General features: G+C 44.8%; 1 protein-coding gene across 1 annotated transcript; it reads left to right on the top strand.

Annotated features, from left to right (window-relative positions):
- The first annotated feature begins 1,359 nt into the window (after window positions 1-1,359).
- Window positions 1,360-20,655, top strand: LOC103626499 (uncharacterized). Its single transcript, XM_008646912.3, has 18 exons — window positions 1,360-2,676; window positions 6,045-6,116; window positions 6,197-6,401; window positions 6,483-6,567; window positions 6,666-6,764; window positions 6,851-6,932; window positions 7,011-7,070; window positions 7,158-7,210; window positions 7,287-7,453; window positions 15,937-16,147; window positions 16,729-16,786; window positions 16,963-17,019; window positions 17,095-17,340; window positions 19,154-19,218; window positions 19,295-19,351; window positions 19,448-19,541; window positions 19,933-20,073; window positions 20,169-20,655. The coding sequence occupies exons 1-18, from the start codon at window positions 1,822-1,824 to the stop codon at window positions 20,253-20,255; spliced, it is 2,694 nt and encodes an 897-aa protein (XP_008645134.1). The 5' UTR covers window positions 1,360-1,821; the 3' UTR covers window positions 20,256-20,655.
- Window positions 20,656-21,295: the final 640 nt, after the last annotated feature.

Raw genomic sequence — 21,295 nt, forward strand, 5'->3', positions numbered from 1 at the left:
GGGAGGGATGAGAGGATTAGTGGGAGGATGAGAGGATTAGTGGGAGATTAGCATGGATTTGTCTTATATGAGTGTAATTAGCTTGTAGAGCTCATCGTATGACACTGGAGGCATACGTATACGTATGAGCATGAGGAAAGTTATGAAGAAAATATTTGTAGGGACTTGAAAAATGATTTTGAAGGTATTTCTTAGGAAGAAAATACTTGGAGATATATCGGTGGAATATTCTGGCAGTATTTCTGGAAAGAATTTGAGGGGGCCACTGGGGAAATATCTGGGTAGTATTTCTCGAAACAATTTGAGGGGGGATCACTGGGGAAATATTTGTAGGATATTTGAGGAGGATTTTGGAGAGAATATAGACCACTATATTTTATTTGTTGATATCAACTCGCAAACAAACATTCTGAAATGAAATTTGAAATTCATTTTGAATTTAGAGCGAGTTCGAGAAAATTTCAAGATTTGAAATTTTGGGATGCTACATTATCCTAAGTCCAATAACAACATTTAGCGGTCCAAAATGCATTACATGGCACAATTTCATGGTTCAAATACATTACATGTCATAGTTTTATAGTTCACAAATACCATCAAAGATACAATACATCTTCCGATGAAGATTATTTCCACAGGTGTGCATTCCACTGATCATGTGTCGTATTATACTAATACTTTGCTCACGCATCAACTACGCCTTTACTTCGCCCAAGTCTACCAGATCCACGTAGAAGTGTACTCCACGAGCCCACCAACATTTGGTAGTACTTAGGCTCCTCCCATTGGGACACCCACCTCATCGATTTTCGAGTCACTTCACCGACCGAATAATTCACATGCAGAAGAAGGGTGAAGATGAATATTGTCTTTCATTGCTATAACCAGGGGTACAATATGCTTACCGTAGGCCGTCATGTCCCATCCCGTGAACGTGGTCCTACGCTCCCCAGGTGTGTCGTGATCTTTGCTTTTATGTAGTGTCTTCTCCTTTCTAGAAAGTGTTCTCCTAAACATGGCACGAACATCCCCTTGGGAGGAGCCATCACCTGTCTCATACATGTCACTGCTCCCCTTCCTTGGAAGGTGTTGCTTGAAACGTGTAACAACACCCATTTTACTGTTTCTTACAATACTTGGACTTAAATTCGAGATATATATTGTTCCTATATTTCTAAACCGGATCGATCCGATCCAACATCCCTAAAAATAGTAATAATATTAAATATTATTACAAGTAGTAGTACCAAACTACCAATGCTAAAAAGATTTAAAATTTAAAGGAAGAAAATCCGTGAAACCTAGCTATCAGAGCCCCCATTTTATCTCTATCCGGGACCGATTAATACTAATCAACAAAATCGTCGGATTTTTTTTTATTTTTTCGAAACTTGTTTCATTTTTAGTTTAAACTCTATTGCATATTTTCAAATTTAGTTTTAGTGAAAATCTTAAAGTAGCCCATAGTATTTGTATAAAAACTGTCATCATTTTTTTCTTCAAAATTTATAAAATATCTCAAAATTAAATGAGTAAATTGATGATACGGCTTTATCCACCGTCATCTAGTTCGTGAACCTTGGTTCTGTCGATGCAGCTCATCAATTCCATTCCCAGCTCCGGAAAATCGAGAAATTTCGATTGGTTATTTGATTTGATTTGATTCTGGCCGTGCCGAACCCTAGCTTCCATCTCGGTCCAATCTCAGTTCCACATATTGTTACTCCTCGGCAGCAGAGGAGGCCGTCGTGGAATGAGTTGAGGATGACGGCATACTACTCGTGCTCCTAGGAAAGGTCAGGGAAAGGAAGAATTCGAGCCATGGAGGACGAGGCGGACGGCGGCGGCGAATCCTTCGTGCTGCGCTCCGGCGTCCGCGCGGGCCTCAAGCGCGAATTCGCCTTCGCCATCGCCTCGCAGGCCGTCCTTTCGTCCTCATACGCACCCCTGGGCCGCACCCGCCGCTCATCCCGCATCCTCAACCCATCGGCCGCTTCGACCCCCTCCGTCGCCGGCGCCGCCGTCTCGACATCCTCCTCCTCAACCCCCGACACAAAGCCAAAAGCCAAGCGCCCGCGCCCACCAGATCCTCCCCCTCCCCCTCCCTTCCCCCCTCCACCAGACTATGCCCCTGCCCCCGGAGAAGACCATGACGGGGCCGCTGTCGGCCCCGTGCTCGCCTTGATGGCTGCTGCTGGGCCCAGCCCTCCGCCGACGCCTTTGACTCCGCAACCCCATGCCGACGCGGATGCGGATCCCGCACACCTCGCCAACATCATCATTCCGCCGGAGTCGTCGCCCAGGCGCATCACGCGCTCCATGCTCCAGCCCAAGTCTCGCCTTCCTACCGCCGCTCGTTCTCCTGACAATGCGGCACCGCTCAAACCAAAACTGGAACCGCCGGAAGAGGAGGATGGCAAGCCGGTTCCAGCGTTGAGGCGCTTCACCAGATCACTACTGGTCAAGGACAAGGACAGCAACGACGACGACCTCTCAGGCACCACCACCGCCAGCAATGCCTCCTCCCCTTCGCCCAAAACCAACACCACAAGTACCAGCAGGAGCAGCAACAAGGGGAATAAGAATACAAACAAGATTCCCACCAACCTCAGGGAGCTGCTCGCCACCGGCATGCTCGAAGGTCAGCCCGTCAAGTACATCATGAGGAAAGGCAAGGTATGTATGTCGCCATACTCTCTATTTACTGACCCACTGTTAAATCGCAAATCTGTTCCCTTCACTCTTCTTTCTTACTATAAGAGACGCCAGCAAAAATAATATCCAACGAAAAAAATAATCTAAAATGGAATGCACGTTTGGCAATGATTTCATTTCATACACTGTCAAGGCGTCAGGTGCATCCAAGTAATAAGACATTGCTGGATAGGTTAGTACTCTCTTCATTCCAAAATGTAAGCCATTCCTGCTTTTATAGATACATAGTTTTTGCAATTTGGAACGGAGGGTGTATAAAGTAACAAAACCAATAAAACAATAAGTGCTTTGTCACCTCTGACATGAGCATGGCCTTCTCGGCAAAAAGAAAGAACGAAAAACGTGACACATTATGGTGAATGCAAGATGTGATATCTATTTGCTGCTTTGGATGCTACAATATCTTTTCTAGAACGCGCAGGAGACCCGCGCATCTTTATATTAGAGAGAGAGAACCATACAACGGGGTCACAACCCAAACAAAAGAAAAGAAAAAAAGAGAAGAAAACAAACAAACAAAAGAGAAGAAAGGAAAAGGATTACAGGAGAGCAAAAGGGCTCGATCCGACACTTCTCATGAAGCAATCTAGCCCAAGCTGACCCAAACCTTTGGCGCCAGCCATGATCCAGCAAGCAAGTTCATCATTGAACTGCTGCTGTACCTTCTGGATGGAGGGAAGATCCCCATAAAAAAACAGTTCTATTCCTCTGCAGCCATAGGCACCAGCACCCAAAATGATGGCACTATTGATCCCTTTTCGCTGTTCTTTCCTTACGCGGTTGCTGGTCCTCCTCCACCATTCCTCAAACGAATCATCTTCAGCCCTAGGGGAGAGGTGACCCATCCCTAGAGAAGAAAAGAGGTGAAACCAGAATTGCCGGGCGAAGACACAGCTAGTGAGGATGTGCTGCACCGTTTCACTCTCCTGGTCGCACAAGGGGCAACTATCCCGGTACGGTAGCCCTCTTTTCCCTAGACTAGATGAGTACCCGTGCGTTGCAACGGGGATATATAATAACATAATAACTTATATACAAAATGTGTCTATATTGTTATAAGAAAATGTTTCATAATCCATTTGTAATCCTAGCCATACATAAATTTTGTTATTTTAATTTAGCTGTTTCACTACTACATTACAACCATCAGTATCATGCAGACTTCGATATATGCCACGATTTGTATGGTCTCATCATTGAAGAGCACGTGCCACACCTGCCGGTAGAAGTTCCCTCGTACATTATCAGTCATCAGGTAGGCACCACCATACACGCTTGCTTAATCAAAAAAAGCAAGTGTATGTGTTTGCGAATAAAATTAAAGGCAGGCCGACACAAAAGCTACCCCGACGATGACGAGTGGTCATTGTTGTCGGTTCTCCTCTGCGTCACCTCTGGCGCCAAGATGACGCCATAGTCCTTGATATAGTAGTCGTCGAACGCGCACGACATGGCGAGTACCGATGAATCTTGGTTGGGCCGCCAAACGAAGTGCACCCCGGACTCATCAGCGAGGTAATACATCTAGCCGTTGCACCACCGGATGTGCTACTCCTCTATATACATCTTGTTCGAGGACACTCACACAATGTCAGCAACGACCGTCGTCCCAGCGCACAAGAACTCATGGCTGGTCAGTAGTGACTTACGTGGCAGGTTGAGCTTCAGGTGATGATGAGCTGGACGGTGTGACGACACCGTTGTCGGATGCGGTGCCCAGAACAACCTAAGAGTCGCCGGCATTGGTGATGACCATGAGGTCCCCCTGTTTGAGATGGACAACGCGGTGCAGCCGCTCTGGACCGCGTCCAAGCGGCGGCTGCGACGGAGCTTGCCGAACACAGCGACGCATGTGGCCACGTAGTACTGCTTCCAGAGGTCGAACTGGCAGTCGCCAAGTTTTTTTCGTCGTCGATGAGCGATGCCAACGCGAGCGCCTCCTGCCAGTGGTGTTTGTTCGGGGTTTCCAAGTAAGAAACATGGATTCATCTTTAGCGTTGGTTTATGAAAATGACCCACAAGTCAAATCCATGGAAAAATATTACGGAGAATAAATGTCACACATATAAAAAAGAATTTAAGTTGAAAACATTATTCAAACAAAAAGAAATTGCATGCAAGACTCTTCTTTAAATACTACTCCCTCCATCCAAAAATATAATTCAGGAATCTGGTTGATAATTATCTACTACTACACATTGTGCAAAAGTAGCAGGTAGGCTTTGGGAGAGATGTAGTAGATATTTTTACTGTAACAGATATTGACATAAACACACATGTGGTGTAGTGGTAGCTACGAACACATTTGCTTGAGAGGTCGCAGGTTCGAATCCCATTGGGGCCACATTTGTGTTTTTTTAATTAAATTTTAGCTAGGCGTGGGATGCACGTGGGAATAGGAATGAGATTTGCGGGGAGGGGAGAATGAGAAAGACGAACACCAGGAATGGGAATAGGCTTTGCGGGGAGGGGAATGAGAATGGCAGAACACGGAATGGCAGCCTACTCCTTACCGTCTTAATAAGTAGTAGAGATTATCAGCTGTCCAGCATTTGTTTCTCAATGCTAACCAAAGGAAAAACTTGCATTTCTGTGGGGCTCAAGACTTCCAAAGTCTTTTCCAGGGTTCAAAAGTGATAGACCCCCCCCTCTGAAAAAGGCACGATAACAAGAATTGGAAGAAAAGGTCCCATTTGAAGTGTGCCTCCAAAGATGCTGATCTTCTTCGTTAGTGAGGAGCACATTCTCCAATAAATCCCAAAGGAGATACTGTTGGATACCAGATATGGAGAGCACCGGCTTGATGTCACTGACCCAGCCTCTGTTAGGGAGGCATTGAACAACTGTTTTAGAGCACGCCACCTTAGGAGCAACGGCAGCAACCACCTCTGGAGCCATATCAGCAATAGTGCCCCCATTGAGCCATCGATCTTTTCAGAAAATCGTGTTCTGCCCATTACCAGCCAAGGTCACCACTGAGATTGAAAAGAAATCACGAACTTGCTTCTGGACAGGAAACTTCAATCCGTTCCAGGGCCTAGAGGGGTCTGTTTTTTGAAACCAAAGCCATCTAAGCTGTAAAGCCCATCCCATATATTGAAGATTCGGGACACCAAGGCCTCCAAGGCTGAGAGGCCTAGTCACCTTATCCCAAGCCACCAAACAGCTACTTCCATTAACCTCCTTCCTCCCTTTCCAAAGGAAAGCCCTCCGGACTTTATCAATGGCTTTAATCATACCATGCACTTGCATTTTCCATGTCTTATTCTGTGATCAGTATCGCGCGTATTGTAATTTTGACCAGGGATCTATTTCTCATCTTTTCTCAGCGAGCGGTACTCCGGGGAGTTATCAAACGCATTGGCATATTGTGTTCATGCTCTTCATGCAAAGGCCGAAAAGTGAGTTCTCTCCTTTTCTCCAAAGTCACCACCTATTTATCCGAGCTTTGAGAATTGAAGCAATAGAACATGTGCTGCAGGTTGTTTCACCTTACTACTTTGAGGTGCATGCTGGGAGTACCAAAAAGCATCCATCAGACTACATTTTCCTGGAAAATGGAAATAATCTGCATGATGTGTTGAGGGCATGTACAAATGCTACATTAGACATGTTGGAGCCTGCAATACGAAAGGCAATAGGCCCAGCACCTCAGGAGAGAATATTCAGATGCAAATCATGCAAAAGTTTGTTATTCCTCCCCTCATCCCTATCTTGCTCGGCTTTCTTAATTGCTCAGGTGTTGATATATATAGTATTTCATTCAGGTTCATTCAGTACACTCCGCAGTGGGAAATTTGCTTTGTTTTGTGATTCGTGTCTTGAGTCCAAGGGAGCTAAGAATAATATCAGGTAACCTTTGTAACAGATGTGCCCATTCCATTTTTTATCACATTGAAATATTTTCCTGGGGTTCTAGACCATTGGTTGCTTGGCTGCTTTTATTTTAGTTCATCCAAAGTTGGGCGAAGTCAAACTTCATCTGCCAAGGTATATAAGAGTGCATCACCAGGAGCAAAGTCTTCAAGTGTAGGAAGGCTTACAAGAAAGTAGGTATTATCGTTAATGATAAGCATCCTTTTCCTTGAATTTCTCACCTCTCATTTATCCCTTTTTTGTTGTTTTTATGAAAAAGGGATAAGGGTATGCATAAGGTCGTTTTCATGAGTGGCATTTTACCAGAGGGCACTGATGTTGGTTACTATGTTGGTGGAAAGGTCATTTTCTTATTTTCTCAAATTGCTATTTTCAGCCAGTACAAATGTTTTTTTATTGACACTTAAGTAAATCTCTAGAGGTTACTGGATGGATATATAAAGGAACTTGGGATCTACTGTCATTGCTGCAGCACAGTGGTAAGTTGGTAGTCCCTTTCAATGGAATGTGACACAACTCAACTGTTAAGCCTGCCTAGTCTAATTCAGTCCGTTTAAAATGAATAGGTTAGTCCTTCACAGTTTGAAGGTCATGCTGGTCGAGCTGCTCGACGCAAACCGTGAGTTTATTCTAGCTTCTTTTTTTTGTAAAGAGTACAATTCAAGCTCTAATACCTTCTACAAACACTATTGTAGTTACCACAACATATATATGTCAAACGGCGTTTCACTACATGAGCTGTCAATTTCACTCTTGAAAGGTCAAAAGATGTCAAACAGACAAAGTGATGACTTGTGCAGCATTTGTTCAGATGGTGGGCAACTACTCCTTTGTGATACCTGTCCAAGAGCTTTTCATAGAGGTAATGATGTTGTGCATAGTCAATATGAGATGGTACCTCTTTGCTTCCTTCTTAATTAAGCTACTTTTTTTTTGGATATGTGTCTGTCTAAATATGTGTTTTTTGTGGAATAGTTGAATTTACTTTTATAAGTGGTTTTACTATTGCTTAAAATCCAGGTTTTAGAAATAGAACTTACCAAAATCATGTTATAACACTAAGTCGGATTTGTAGTATAAATGGGGTTTCTTGTTGTATTATCTTTTCTTTAAATTACATCATCAACATCAACATAGCCTTTTAGTACCAAGCAAGTTGGGTAGGCTAGAGTTGAGACCTAACAAGAAGTCACCAAAAAGAGAAAGAGAGAGAAAGGTGAGGGGAAAAGCTTTTGAAAGCACTAAAAGGGAAAATGCCTAATCACGGTTCAAGCACGTGGATAGCTTCTTTCCAAGCACTTCTATCCAAGCACAATTTCTTTGAGATATTCCATTCCTTCAAGTCCCTTTTGATTGCCTCCTCTTATGTCAAGTTTGGCCGGCCCTCTACCTCTCTTCACATTATTTTCCCGTCTTATGATGCCTCTGGTGCACCGGTGCCTCTGGGGGTCTAATGTGGACATGCTCAAACCATCTCAACCGGTGTTAAATAAGCTTTTCTTCAATTAGCGTTACTCCTAGCCGATTGCGTATGTCGTCGTTTCTCACTCGGTCTAATCTTGTGTGCTCACATATCCAACGCAACATACGCATCTCTGCGTCACTTAGTTGTTAAATATGTTGTCTCTTAGTAGGCACACTCAGCCCCATATAACATAGCAGGCCTAATCCCGTCCTTCAGAACTTGCCTTTCAACTTTTGTGGCACTCTCTTGTCACATAGGACTCCCGATGCTTAACACTATTTCATCCACACCGCTTTGATCCTATGGCTAACATCTTCATCAATATCACCATCTCTCTGAAGCATCGATCCCAAATAACGGAAGGTGTCATTCTTTGGTACTACCTGGTCTCCCAAGCTTACATCTCCATCCTCACTAATTGTAGTACCAAAGTCACATCTCATGTACTCGGTTTTCGTCCTGCTAATTCTAAATCCTTTTGACTCTAGGGTTTGACGCCATAACTCTAGCTTTCTATTTACTCATTCCCGACTTTTATCTATTAGAACTGCATCGACAACAAAAAACATACACCAAAGGATACCTCTTTGTATATCCTGACCTCATCTATCACTAAGGCAAATAGATAAGGGCTCAAAGTTGAACCTTGATGTAGTCCTATGTTAATCGGGAAAACATTTGTATCACCATCAGTTGTTCGGACGCTAGTCACAACCTTGTCATACATGTCCTTGATGAGCGTAACATACTTTGTTGGGGCTTTATGCTTATCCAATGCCCACCATATGAGGTTCCTAGGTATTTTATCATAGGCCTTTTCCAAGTCGATAAAAACCATGTGCAAGTCCTTCGGCTCCTTATACCGCTCCATGACCTGTCTTATTAAGAAAATTGCTTCCATGGTTGACCTTCCAGACATGAATCCAAATTGGTTCATGGTGATATGCGTCATTCCTCTTAGGCGATGCTCAATAACTCTCTCCCATAGCTTCATAGTGTGGCTCATGAGCTTAATCCCTCGATAGTTGGTACACCTTTGAATATCTCCCTTGTTCTTGAAGATTGGTACTAATGTACTCCTCTACTCATTGGGCATCTTGTTTGATCGAAAAATATGGTTGAACAACTTGGTTAGCCAAACGATAGCAATATCCCCAAGGCATTTCCACACCTCTATTGGGATACCATCCGGTCCTATCGCGTTGCCCCCTTTCATCCTGTTTAAAGCTTCTTTGACCTCTGACTCTTGGATCCTGCGTACAAATCATCTATTTAAATCATCAAAGGAGTCAACCAATTGAGTGTTCACAGTCTCATTCTCACCATTGAAAAGATTGTCAAAATACCCCTGCCACCTCTGCTTGATGTCTTGTCCTTTCACCAAGAGTTGATCCATCTCATCCTTAATGCATTTAACTTGGTTGAGGTCCCTCGTTTTCCTTTCCCGAACCCTAGCCATCTTATAGACATCCTTCTCCCCTTCCTTTGTACTTAGGATCGACCCTTTGCCTCACTCACAGCTCGTTTGCAGTTTTCTTTGCCACCTTATACCTCTCTATGTTGACCACGTTCCTGTCATGGAACAAGCTCCTGTAACATTCTTTCTTCTCCTTTATTGCCTTTTGAACGTCCTCGGTCCACCATCGAGTATCTTTAGGTTCACCTCTGGTCCCTTTGGCCATTCCAAACACCTTTGACGCCACCTTCCTAACACAAGTTGCCATCTTCACCCACATGTTGTTTACATCTTCTTCTTCGGACTAAGCGCCCTCCACAAAAATCTTTCCTTAAAAACTTCGGATGTCTCCCCTTTGAGTTTCCACCACTTTGTTCTTGCAATTTTGGTTTGTTTATTCCTATGGGTACAGATCCAAAAACGGAAGTCAGCCACCACAAGATTATGTTGGGGCACAACACTTTCTCTAGATATCACTTTACAATCCAAACATGCTTGTTTATCTTCTCTCCTTGTGAGAACGAAGTCGATCTGGCTCGAACGATGGCCACTGCTAAAAGTCACCAAATGAGAATCTCTCTTTCTGAAGAAAGTGTTGGCTATCACTAGGTTGTAGGCTACAACGAAGTCCAAAATATCCTCTCCTTGATCCCTACTACCATACTCAACACCTCCATGAGCCAGCTCATAACCTGCATTTGTTGAACCTACATGACCATTGTGATATCCTCCTATGAAAAGCTTCTCATTGGTGGGTACTGCTCTGACCATGCCATCTAAGTCTTTCCAGAACTTCCTCTTCTCGCTCTCATTGAGACCAACCTGAGGGGCATATGCACTTATAATGTTCAAGACCACATCCCCCAAAACTAGTTTGACTAGGATAATCCTATTTCCCTGCCTTTTGACATCCACCACTCCATCCTTCAGGCTCTTATCAATCAGTATACCTACTCCATTTTTGTTTGCCACTTTTTCTTGAGTACCAAAGCTTGAAACCAGTGTTCTCCACCTCCTTCGCTTTTTGCCCCTTCCATTTTGTCTCCTGGACACAAAGGATATTAACACGCCTCCTGCTCGCTGCATCGACTAATTCTCTTAGCTTACCTGTAAGGGACCCTACGTTCCAACTACCTACACGGATCCTAGTCGGCTCAACTAGCTTCCTTACCCCTGACACCCGTTGAGATAGATGCGATGACCCTTGCACATTTGTCACTACACTCGGTGTCGATGTAGCGCGCCACTAAGGAAGCGACGACTCGATCCTTGCTCACTTGACACCGCATCCAAATCATGACACAGCATGCCACCAAGGGGGTGGCGGCTCGACCCTTGCCCATTTAACACCGCATCCAAATCATGACACGGCGCGCCACCAAGGGGGTGGCGGCTCGGCCCTTGCCCATTTAACACCATATCCGGATTCCGATATGGCGTGTCACTAAGAGGGTTACGCCCCAACGGTTTTCTATTGGGTTTCATCTCCATTTGAGTGGCTAAGTTTTTTATAGCTGGCTCGCCACGCCTAACACAACTCTCCGTGTCCATTTGAGTGGCTGCACCAACATATGCTGAGACAACATAGGCGGAGTTTTTTTCTTTAAATTACAATGCTGCATTTTTATTTTTATACTCGTGCTCAAGCTCAACCACTTCTTATTGTCGCCTTGCAGTTTTTATTTCTAAGTCTGGTGTTTTATCAAGAATTCTTTCATACATTTCTTTTGGCGAACTCCTTTGAACAAGGTCACATTTCTTAGTTTTTTTAAATACGCAAGAGGGCTGCGTATCTTTGCATTAGAGAGAAAACAAGGGGGGTCCATTATAGAACAGGAGCTACCAGATATTGGATTGATGGTAGAGGTACAAGGGGTGCACAATATATAGAAGGATCATCTAGTATTTATAGAAAGCATCCAATCAATAAAGATCCTTGCCTAATCTATGATCAACTACCATAAACACCAAGGTACATATGGCAGACATGATCATCAGATATGGTAGACATGGTCAGCCTAATTACATAGTCTAACACCCCCTCACATTCTCAACTCTAGTCATCGCAGATGTTGAGACCGGAACGAAAATTGTTGAAGAGTGAAGATGAGAAGCCTTTGGTGAAGATATCAGCAAACTGACAAGTCGTCGGAACGTGTAGAACACAAATGTCTCCAATGGCAACCTTGTCATGTATGAAGTGGAGATCGATCTCAAGTACTTGGTATGCTAATGCTGAACCAAGTTGGTGAACAAGCAAACAACATTGACGTTGCCACAATAGACAAGAGTACTACGACTCAGGGGGAATGAATATAGCACGATCAGCAACTGGCCAAGCCAATTGTCCTTGGCAACAACCTCATACTCGACTTTAGCACTGGAGCGGGAAACCGTGTTCTGGCGTTTGGATGACCAGGAGACCAAACTGTCACCAGAAAAATTGCATACCTAAAGATGGACTGGCGAGTACCAGGATAGCCGGCCAAGTCGGCATCAGTGTAGACAATCAGATCTAAAGCCGAGGAGCACCAAGGAAGGAAACCATGATCAAGAGTCCCCTAGAGATAACACATGATGCGTCTGATTGCAGTCAAGTGAGGCTCCCGCGGTGAATGCATGCAAAGACGAAACTGCTAAACCGCATAAGGGATATCAAGGCTGGTGAAGGTGAGATACTGCAGAGCGCCGATCAGGCTGCGATACATAGTGACATCCTGAACAAAAGTATCATCTATACAAGTAGAAATCTTGGTCTGAGCATCAAATAGAGTGGAGACCGGCTTGCAATCAGCCATGCTCGCGCGTTCGGTAATATCTTGGGCATAGGAACGCCGATACAAGAACAAGCCTCTTGATCGATGTTGAAAGTTGAATAGAAATCCCCAAAAAGTGATGCAACTCCCCCATGTCCTTCATAAAAAATCCTGCTGCAATGTTGAAATAGTGTGTTGAAGCAGAGCCAGGTTGGAGGCAGTGAGCACAATATCGTTGACATAAAGCAGCAAGTAAATCAAATCAGAGCCACACCAAAAGACGAATAGCGAGGCGTGAGACTTGGCTTCAGTGAACCCTATAGACAGCAAGGAGGCAAACTGACCATACCAAGGGTGAGGAGCCTGCTTGAGTCAATAGGCTGGCTGCAGTAGACCATCTCAGACATAGATCCATGGAGAAAGGCGTTCTTGACGTCGAGCTAATAATCTGTCCAATCACGTAAGAGGGCTAGTGCGAGAACGGTCCAGGCAGTCGTCGACTTCACAACCGGATTGAAGGTCTCGTCGTAGTCGATGCCAGGCCACTGGGTGAACCCGCGGAGAACCCAACATGCCTTGTACCGCTCGAGGGTACCATCGGCATGGAGCTTATGCTTGAAGGTCCACTTGCCAGTGACGACGTTGGCGCTAGGAGGACGAGACACAACGTAGTCGAAGCGTGCACCAGCACCTTCACGCCAACACTCATGCCTCGGTTAGCTGAAATGAAATGGATCACAAGTAGTGTGAAAAATCATCCAAGATCACCAAGTAATATTTGTAAACAGACACGCTAGCGGCGGGAGATGTCCACAAGTCACAATGCACAAGATCAAACTGATGCGCGGTACAAGAAGAAGACAACGAAAATGGAACTCGTATGTGATGACCGAGCTAGCAAGTGCAACAAAGGGTAACATTCGTGCCCTTATTACAAGAGATAGCCGACGAGCAAGCTAGACAAGATAGAACGTCTGGGCCAGGATGACCAAGGCAACGGTGCCCTATGTTGCCCTGAAACGGGGATACGGATACGCGATACGCCGATACCCCGATACGCCATTTCTCAAAAAATACTGATACAGCGATACACAATATATATTATAAACAAAATTAAATGCTGAAATGTCTGAGATGGACCACAACCGATCAGTTCAATTTAAGGGCATTAGAAGTTAATGTTCAACAACTTTGACTAAAGTAAACATCTACTTCCTCTTCTAGAATTTATCTAGACTCAAATCAATGAATCCAGCATGCCAAAAACATGTATCAGCAGACTCGCAAATAATCACTAGTCCACCACACAAGTTCTAAGTTCTAATTCTAACAGACCAGAGACCATATAAGGTATCCCGCAGGTGTCGGAGAGGTGTCCTAGGAGTATCCATCATTTTTTATTTATTTAAATTCACAGAAATTCCCGATACGCCCCGGATACGTATCCGAAAGTATCCGAGGAGTATCCATATCCGATACGGTATCCGACACCGGTACGTGAGTTTTGTGAAGAATCCGCGCATCATAGACGGTGCCAAGTGGAGGTCGAGACAACAGCTAGCACACGTATAGGGAGTGACGTGGGGAGGCACAGGGTGTACATCGGACCAACACTATTGAACCGACGATCACGTTCTTGGAAAAAATCCTTCACAGAAACACCAAACAGATCAAATTCAATGGAGTGGTGATTATCAGTAGTAAAGCGCCGGGCAAAAAGGAGATTCACGATAATATTATGGCAAGTAAAATGTTGTTAAGGTAGAGCGGACCAAGAAGAACTGAATCACCTACTAAGATGATCGACAGAGAGAATCTGTTACCAACAAGGATAGAGGAAGGAAGAGCAAGATGCGGTGGACGAAGGGTAGATATGGTACCGGTGTCGAAAGTAGTGTGGTTGGTGGCGTCGGAGTCAACCCAATATGCTACCGCGGTAGACGGCTGGGAAAGGGCCATCGTGCCGAAGGACTTTGCAAGACTGCTGATCCCAAGAGCCAATCTAGGGCGTCCACGACTGTTGTGGCACCCAATGCTGCTGTGGCGTAGGCGCTGACACAAGGCTGCTGGGATAGGCGCTAGAGGAGGCATCCACTGCCGCTGGTCGCCCAAGGACTTGCTGGGGGTGCTGTTGCTGAACCTCTCTTTTTGCTGGGCTAGGCCACATGGTGATATGACTGGTCCAAGGGTTGTAGAAGGAGGTCCAGGCGGGTTCCTTGGCAGGGGCGTCTGATGTGTGGCCGCTGGTGTTGCCTCTGGAGTCGTCGTTGCTGCCATTGTGGTTGTTGCCACCGCCTTGCGGCCTTTGCCGTGCCCCTTTGCGCCCACCGGAGGGGTTAGGGACGCTGGCGCCAGCAAGAGGGGCAACAAGAGTTGGAGGGGGCGTCGGGCGCTGCTGCGAGCTGCTAGAGCCGGAGGCGGCACCGTAGAAAGCGGAGGCCAAGTCGGGTCCCGAGGTGTCTAGGGTGATTTCTAGCAGGAGGTCGTTGCGGACAACGTGAAAGGAGGAGGAACAACACCGTGCACTTGATGAAGCTTGAGATGGTCGTGCTTCTTATTCAGGCCTTGGAGAAGGTTGAGGACGTGAGCACGATCGGAAACATCCTTGCCGAGGTTGTGCAGGGTGTTGGCCATGTTCTTCATCTTGCGACAGTAGTTGTTGACATTGAGCTCGCCTTGCTGGAAGACCTGGAACTAGGCGTCGAGGTGGAGAACACAAGTCTAGTGTGTTGCTGAGGAACTGGGACTCGATGGTGAGCCATGCATGGTGTGCCGTCTTCCTGAGCTCGCGGACGATCTCCTGAAGCTCGACGGTGACAGTGCCGAAGAGGCAGGACATGACGATGCTGTTGTGCCTGTACCGGGACAAGGTGTTGGAGAAGACCTCTGTCGAGGGCGTAGCGACGAAGCGTCAATAACATGAGGTCGCACCAGTGCGTGTAGTAGGTGGAGAGGGATCCAGAACAACTGTGACGATGGAGCGGGTGTTCTAGACAGCAGCTGCCTGCTCGTGGAGATTGGCCACCTCAGCGGCCTCGTAGGTGCCAATGACGTCGGGGATGGAGTGGTCGTTGTCCTCCTCAGCGTCCTTCAATTGCCGCTCTAGGGTGGCGAGGGTGGCCTTCTCCTCCCATGCAAGCTCAGCAGTACGCTCATGGGCACGAGTGGTGGAGACGGCCTTGGAGAGGGCATCGAGTAGGGCTGCCTGCTCCTTCTCTTGGGCGGCGGGTAGCCCGAGTGGCCTTGGCGGCGACCTGTTTGACATAGGTCTCTAGATACCATGATAGAATATGAGCTGCCAGATATTGGATTGATGGTAGATGTACAATCAATGGAGATCCTTGCCTAATCTGTGATCAACTGCCATAAGTATCAAGGCACATATGACAGGCGTGATCAGCCTAATTACATAGTCTAACAGTCTGATACAGATTCTTTATCCCCTGCTTTGGACCAAGCAAGGGACTGCACTGCACAAAACCAACCTCACTTTGCTAACAACAGCACAAAGAAGACCTGGCTAACACGGCAACACTCAACTAGGACAAATTGGCCAACACCTTGAACGGGACCTAAATCTCTTGGCTCCAGCAAAACACCAAAGCTGATGTTCTTCGGCAAAGTGAGCTTAATGTGTGCTGTATTTTCTCCCTATTTATCTCTTGTAGAATGTGTTGGCTTATCTTCTGCCACAAAGGGAACTTGGTGTTGCCGATATTGTGAGAATAGACAACAGAGGGAAAGTTGTTTGGCATATAACAACAATGCAATAGCTGCTGGGAGAGTTGAAGGAGTTGATGCCTTGGAACAAATATTCACGCGGTCGATACGTATTGCTACAACACTTGAGACTGGATTTGGTGGTTGCGCACTGTGCAAGTAAGTGTTCTTCCATGGCATGTTGCTTGTATATCCACCCTGGCCTTCTTTTCTTTTGCACTGATAATAAATTACATGTACTTTCAATCTTACCTAAAACATTTCGTATGCTGGCAGAGAAAATTTGGCAAACTTCTCATCAAGTAATGATATTTGTTGAATAAGCTGGTTAATGAATCGGAAGCTCAATGTTCGAGCGCTAAATCTCTTTACCCATTTCGAACTCTCTGATTACTTTTGCATAAATGTTAGTTTCATTAATCTTACTTTAAGCTTTATTTGCCCTAGTTAATTCTGTGTTAGCATTAGTCGTGGTTGTTTATGGGTGTTTGGCGCTAAGTATTGACCAGTTTGTGGAAGTCATATCATTGGTACCTTCTATCAAAAAAGGTTACATATTGTTTTCGTTTAATGCCAACTTGCCAAGTACTACGACATTTCTTCAAAACTTGGAGTGCCATAACTTTAGGTCCACTTTTTGGTATACAACTTTTGTTGTTTATATATGTTTATATTTGATGATCTGGAGTTGCCAATGTCCTTTCCTGTCACAAGTATATATAATCCATGTTATTTGGCAGGCTCCATGATTTCAGCAAAAAGAAATTCAGTACCCGAACCGTGCTGCTTTGTGACCAAGTACGTTTGCCAGTCATATGGTATTATATAAACCAAGGGTTACCTCTGCGAGTCTGATAGTAGTGTCCTTCCATGGTTTATGTACTGTGTAACTCCTGCTGTTTCTGTGTTCTGCTTCTTAAAAGGCATCAGTGATTTGTAATATAAGTCATTGATATGTCTTTTTTGATGATCAGTGTGGTAGAGAATATCATGTTGGTTGCCTCAAGGAACATAATATGGCTGATCTGACGGTGATTTTTCTAACCTGAGACATCTTGGCAGAGTTTGTACCCAAAAACTAGCACCATACTAATGATCTTGTTCAGGCATTGCCCGAGGGAGCCTGGTATTGTTCTACGGACTGTGTGAGGATTAACCAGACACTGCAAGATTTACTTAACAGTGGTGGAGAACCTGTTCTTGCCATGGATTTAGATGTCATTAAGAAGAAACGAGAAGTGAAAGGTTTTAATGATGATGATGCTGACCTTGATGTTAGATGGAGAGTTTTAAAGGACAAGAGCTCAGACGACAGCAAACTAGTGCTCTCCAAAGCAGTTGCCATTTTCCATGTGAGTTTCTGTTGCTTCATACTGGATGTTTTTTTTCTGACAGTTGACCATTGGTTCTTTGTCAAAAGTTGGTAGAATTTGCAATAAGCTATGGCCAGGTATTGTGGCTCATTTTGCATAGATGACCATGGGCCGGGCCAGGCCAGCCCACACAGGCTGGCAGCAGTGAACCCAGCCAAACCTTGCCATGCGTCAAGGTGGCAGCCAGTCCACTGCCCGTGTCCACATCAAGTCCAGGGTTTTCTGGAGTCGGATTATTAGAAAGCGATCTGGTGTACCTATTTGTTAGAATAATATCATGTAAATCAGGCAGGTTATATCCATAGAATAGGCAGAGATGGTAGCAACTATAAGATCCCATAGATAGGTCACTTAGTCTTTTAGAGGTCCCCCGCACCCGTTTGAATTCAAGTAAGATAGAGGGGAATCCCTCCTGTCACCTAGCTTTCACTCATCTCCCTTGTTGCTGTCCACGTGAGCAGTACTAGCCTCCATGCTTCCTCTCTGCCTCGCAAGGTTTTAAAGTCGGCTAGTCGACTTTAGTCGCCTGAGCACCGATAATGTGACTAATCGCGATTAGTCGAGTCTAGTCGACTCCTAGTTGTCCTATAGCAGGACAACAGTACACTGGTTTCAGCAGCACACTGATTCAGTGGCCGATCCAAGATTTCTTGACTAGGTATGCAAGATCAAGAGATGTCCTAGGGACATTGCCGTAGTGGCCTAGTGGGTCGGGAGGATAGCTGCGGAAGACAGAAACTAATGGGTCTGATAAGATCGTGGAGGAAGTTTTGAAGAGTAGAGATAGTGTTGCATACATACATATACTATATGCTATTTATATTTTGCAAAACAGCGCTGGAGGGGGGGGGGCTCTACAGACTACAACCGCCGCGTGATGGAGGGAGTGCAGCTGACGCTCGAGCAGAGGGCCACGGGAGCACAATAGGGCGGCAGGAGAGGAGGGCGCTGGAGAAGGTGGGGCGGCGCTGGAGAAGGGTGCACGCGCGAGCGCGACTGTGCGCTGCATAATGTGTGTACCGTATTGGTACAAGTAGGGCAAAACAGTGTTTGTGCTGTACAGATGGTGGGTCGGCCCATGTAACAAAGACCGGATTAGTGGCCTAAAACAGGCAAAACTAATCGCGATTAGTCGGCGACTAGGACGACTAATCGCTTCCTAGTCGCTCTAGTCGAGTCGGAGACCCTAATCGAGCTCCCTCTAGCGATAAGGCCGACTAATTGCGATTAGTCGGACGACTTTAAAACCTTGTGCCTCGCTTGTGTCTCTAGATCTTTGCTAGGGGAACCATTGTATCCAGGATAAGAGGAGTTGAAACATAGCCAAGATCTTGTTTTCACATTCCCAATGGGAGGATATCTGGTTTAAACTCGGTGGAATAGTGAAAACTCACTCAAAATACTTAGAAGTTCAAAAAGTTTCTCCAAAACTTCACAGATGCACTGATGCTGATGAGATGGTAACATGTAATAGACATGCATATAAAATTTCAAGAGTAAACTTCATGTTCATATATTGAGAGGAATTTTACATTCAACCAAGTAGGGGCGTTGCATTGAATATCTTATTCACCCATTTCATGAGTAACTTTGCAGGCCTGCTAGTTTATTTAAGCAATTAAGCTTCTGTATAAATCAACAGAAAAAGTCTGACAGAATAAATCAGGCCCAACTTATAGAAGATGAAATGGTTGCGATAGAAGATGAAATGATTGAGGATTCTGCTTAGTAGGCGTTTTTGTAATCAGTTTTATTGATTCTTACTTTAATGTACTGTTGCACTTTTCTGCAGGAAACTTTTGATCCCATTATCCAGGTTTCAACTGGACGGGACCTCATTCCAGCCATGGTTTATGGGTATGGACAAGTATAGATCTCTTTTATTTCTGGCAGACAAATCGAAATTGTGGAAATTATATACTTTTGTTTCCAGGAGGAGTGCAAGGGACCAAGATTACACAGGAATGTATTGTACTGTGTTAACTGTGAAGTAAGTTTTCGTCTCAGATTGTGTCTTGCTGAAAACCAATGATATTTCCAATCAACGTTTTAGTTTACCCAGCTCTAATTTTAATATTTTATGCAGCAATATTGTAGTTTCTGCGGGTCTTTTCCGCATCATGGGTAGTGAAATTGCTGAGCTGCCGTTGGTTGCTACAAGTAGGGATAGACAAGGCTTGGTAAGTTTGTCATGCTATCGGATGTATTATAATTCAAGTTTTCATCCGACCATAAAGAATTGATATTTTGAGCATATGGAGTCTGAACTAAACATGCTCTCCATGGTCCGACACCCCATACGATAAGGGACTGTAAGCACACTGTATTGTCGTAATTACTGCTTATCCTTCGGCTTAAAAAAGCCTGCTTAGTCTTTGAAAGATGTTTTGGACTGGTAGATATCACTCGGGATGTTTTAGTTATTGGGATAGCAATTAGTAATTGGATTAGTAATTTGAATGTGACTGCACAGTTGGGGGCTCCTTGTTGCAAAGTTTTGTGCCGTTGCTGAGACAAGACCTGAGGACAACATTGATATTTCTTTTTTTTTTTTTCCTGTGAACTGAGCAGGGGTATTTCCAAGCACTTTTTTCCTGCATAGAACGTCTGTTGTCATCTTTGGAGGTGAAACATTTTGTGCTACCAGCTGCAGAGGAAGCGGAGTCTATCTGGACTGAGCGTTTTGGGTTCGCAAAGATAAGCCAGGATGAGGTTTGTATATGTTCCTAGGTTCAACTTTCTATCATGCCTGAGGATGACGAATGGACTAGAGGTTGTAATGATTTAAATGTTGCTGAGTGCTGCAGCTGCGCGAATACCTCAAGGGTGGGCGAACAACTGTGTTTCAGGGGACGTCAAACCTGCACAAGCTGGTTGCGAAACTTGAATGCTAGTTATGTGAGAATTGTATGGCAAGAGCAAGGACATGAAGCTAAGAAGCAGCTCATTGTTTGTGTGCCTCTGGGATTGATGCAGACAGGAAAGAGGCACCCTGATCCCTTTCTTGTAAATGTTGGTGAGCATGTTGGCATTGGCATCTTGATCTGTTTCCATAGGTAAGGTGAAGAGGATTGTGTAAGATAAAAGGGACAAGCTGTATGTAAAGACAAGCCAAAGCTGAGTGAATTTCAGGCACCTTATTGTGTGGAGGGTCCTGTGTTTGTTGAGTAGGCAACGCTCGGGCTGGTGTGAGATGATGACTGCATTTGTGTTGTGTTGGTGGTATTTTCACTGCTGACATGACTGTTGTATCGGATGACATCTTTTCTGTTTTATGACAGTGGCAGTGTGATACTAGGCTGTTAGGAGGGGACGGGGGAGGTCAAACCCAACGTACATCATGAGTGGAGCTGCTGTAATGTAACAGAAGTATTGCACCCCCCCCCCCCCCCCCCCCCCCAATAATATATAACATGCTTAATTTGGTGCGAATTCCTTGCCGCTTGTGGAGCTTAGTGAATCGTCAAATATAATAGTTTGTGTTTGTTTGGCTGCACTCATATCCACCTCAGTTTTACATTCGATCCATATAATATTTAAGGTAAATTAAGGGTGGAAGTTAAACTTACATTTACAATCCACTTGAATGTATGTGGATTGAGGTGAATATCCAAGCAAATCTTAAAATGACCGTATCCATTATTCGAAACACTATTTTGCACTATAAACTGTATTGAAGTTTGAATATAGGGACATGGATGGATAAGTCTCTGGCAGGTGCTGCTGCTTCTATATGCTTAGCTCGTGGATGACAGCAGGTGCTGCTGCTGCTTCCAAAAGTATGGACGGACAGAGTATGTTATCACCTTCTATTATGTAAAATTTGAACCTGTGCAAGTAGAAATAAAGGAGAATCACCATTTAATAGCTTCTTGTTTTTTTAGGAATCTCTCTGTAATAAAACAATAATAATAATAGGCTTATAGGTCTGATA

Source organism: Zea mays, chromosome 5 (assembly GCF_902167145.1).
Source record: "Zea mays cultivar B73 chromosome 5, Zm-B73-REFERENCE-NAM-5.0, whole genome shotgun sequence".
Taxonomy (NCBI): Eukaryota; Viridiplantae; Streptophyta; class Magnoliopsida; order Poales; family Poaceae; genus Zea; species Zea mays.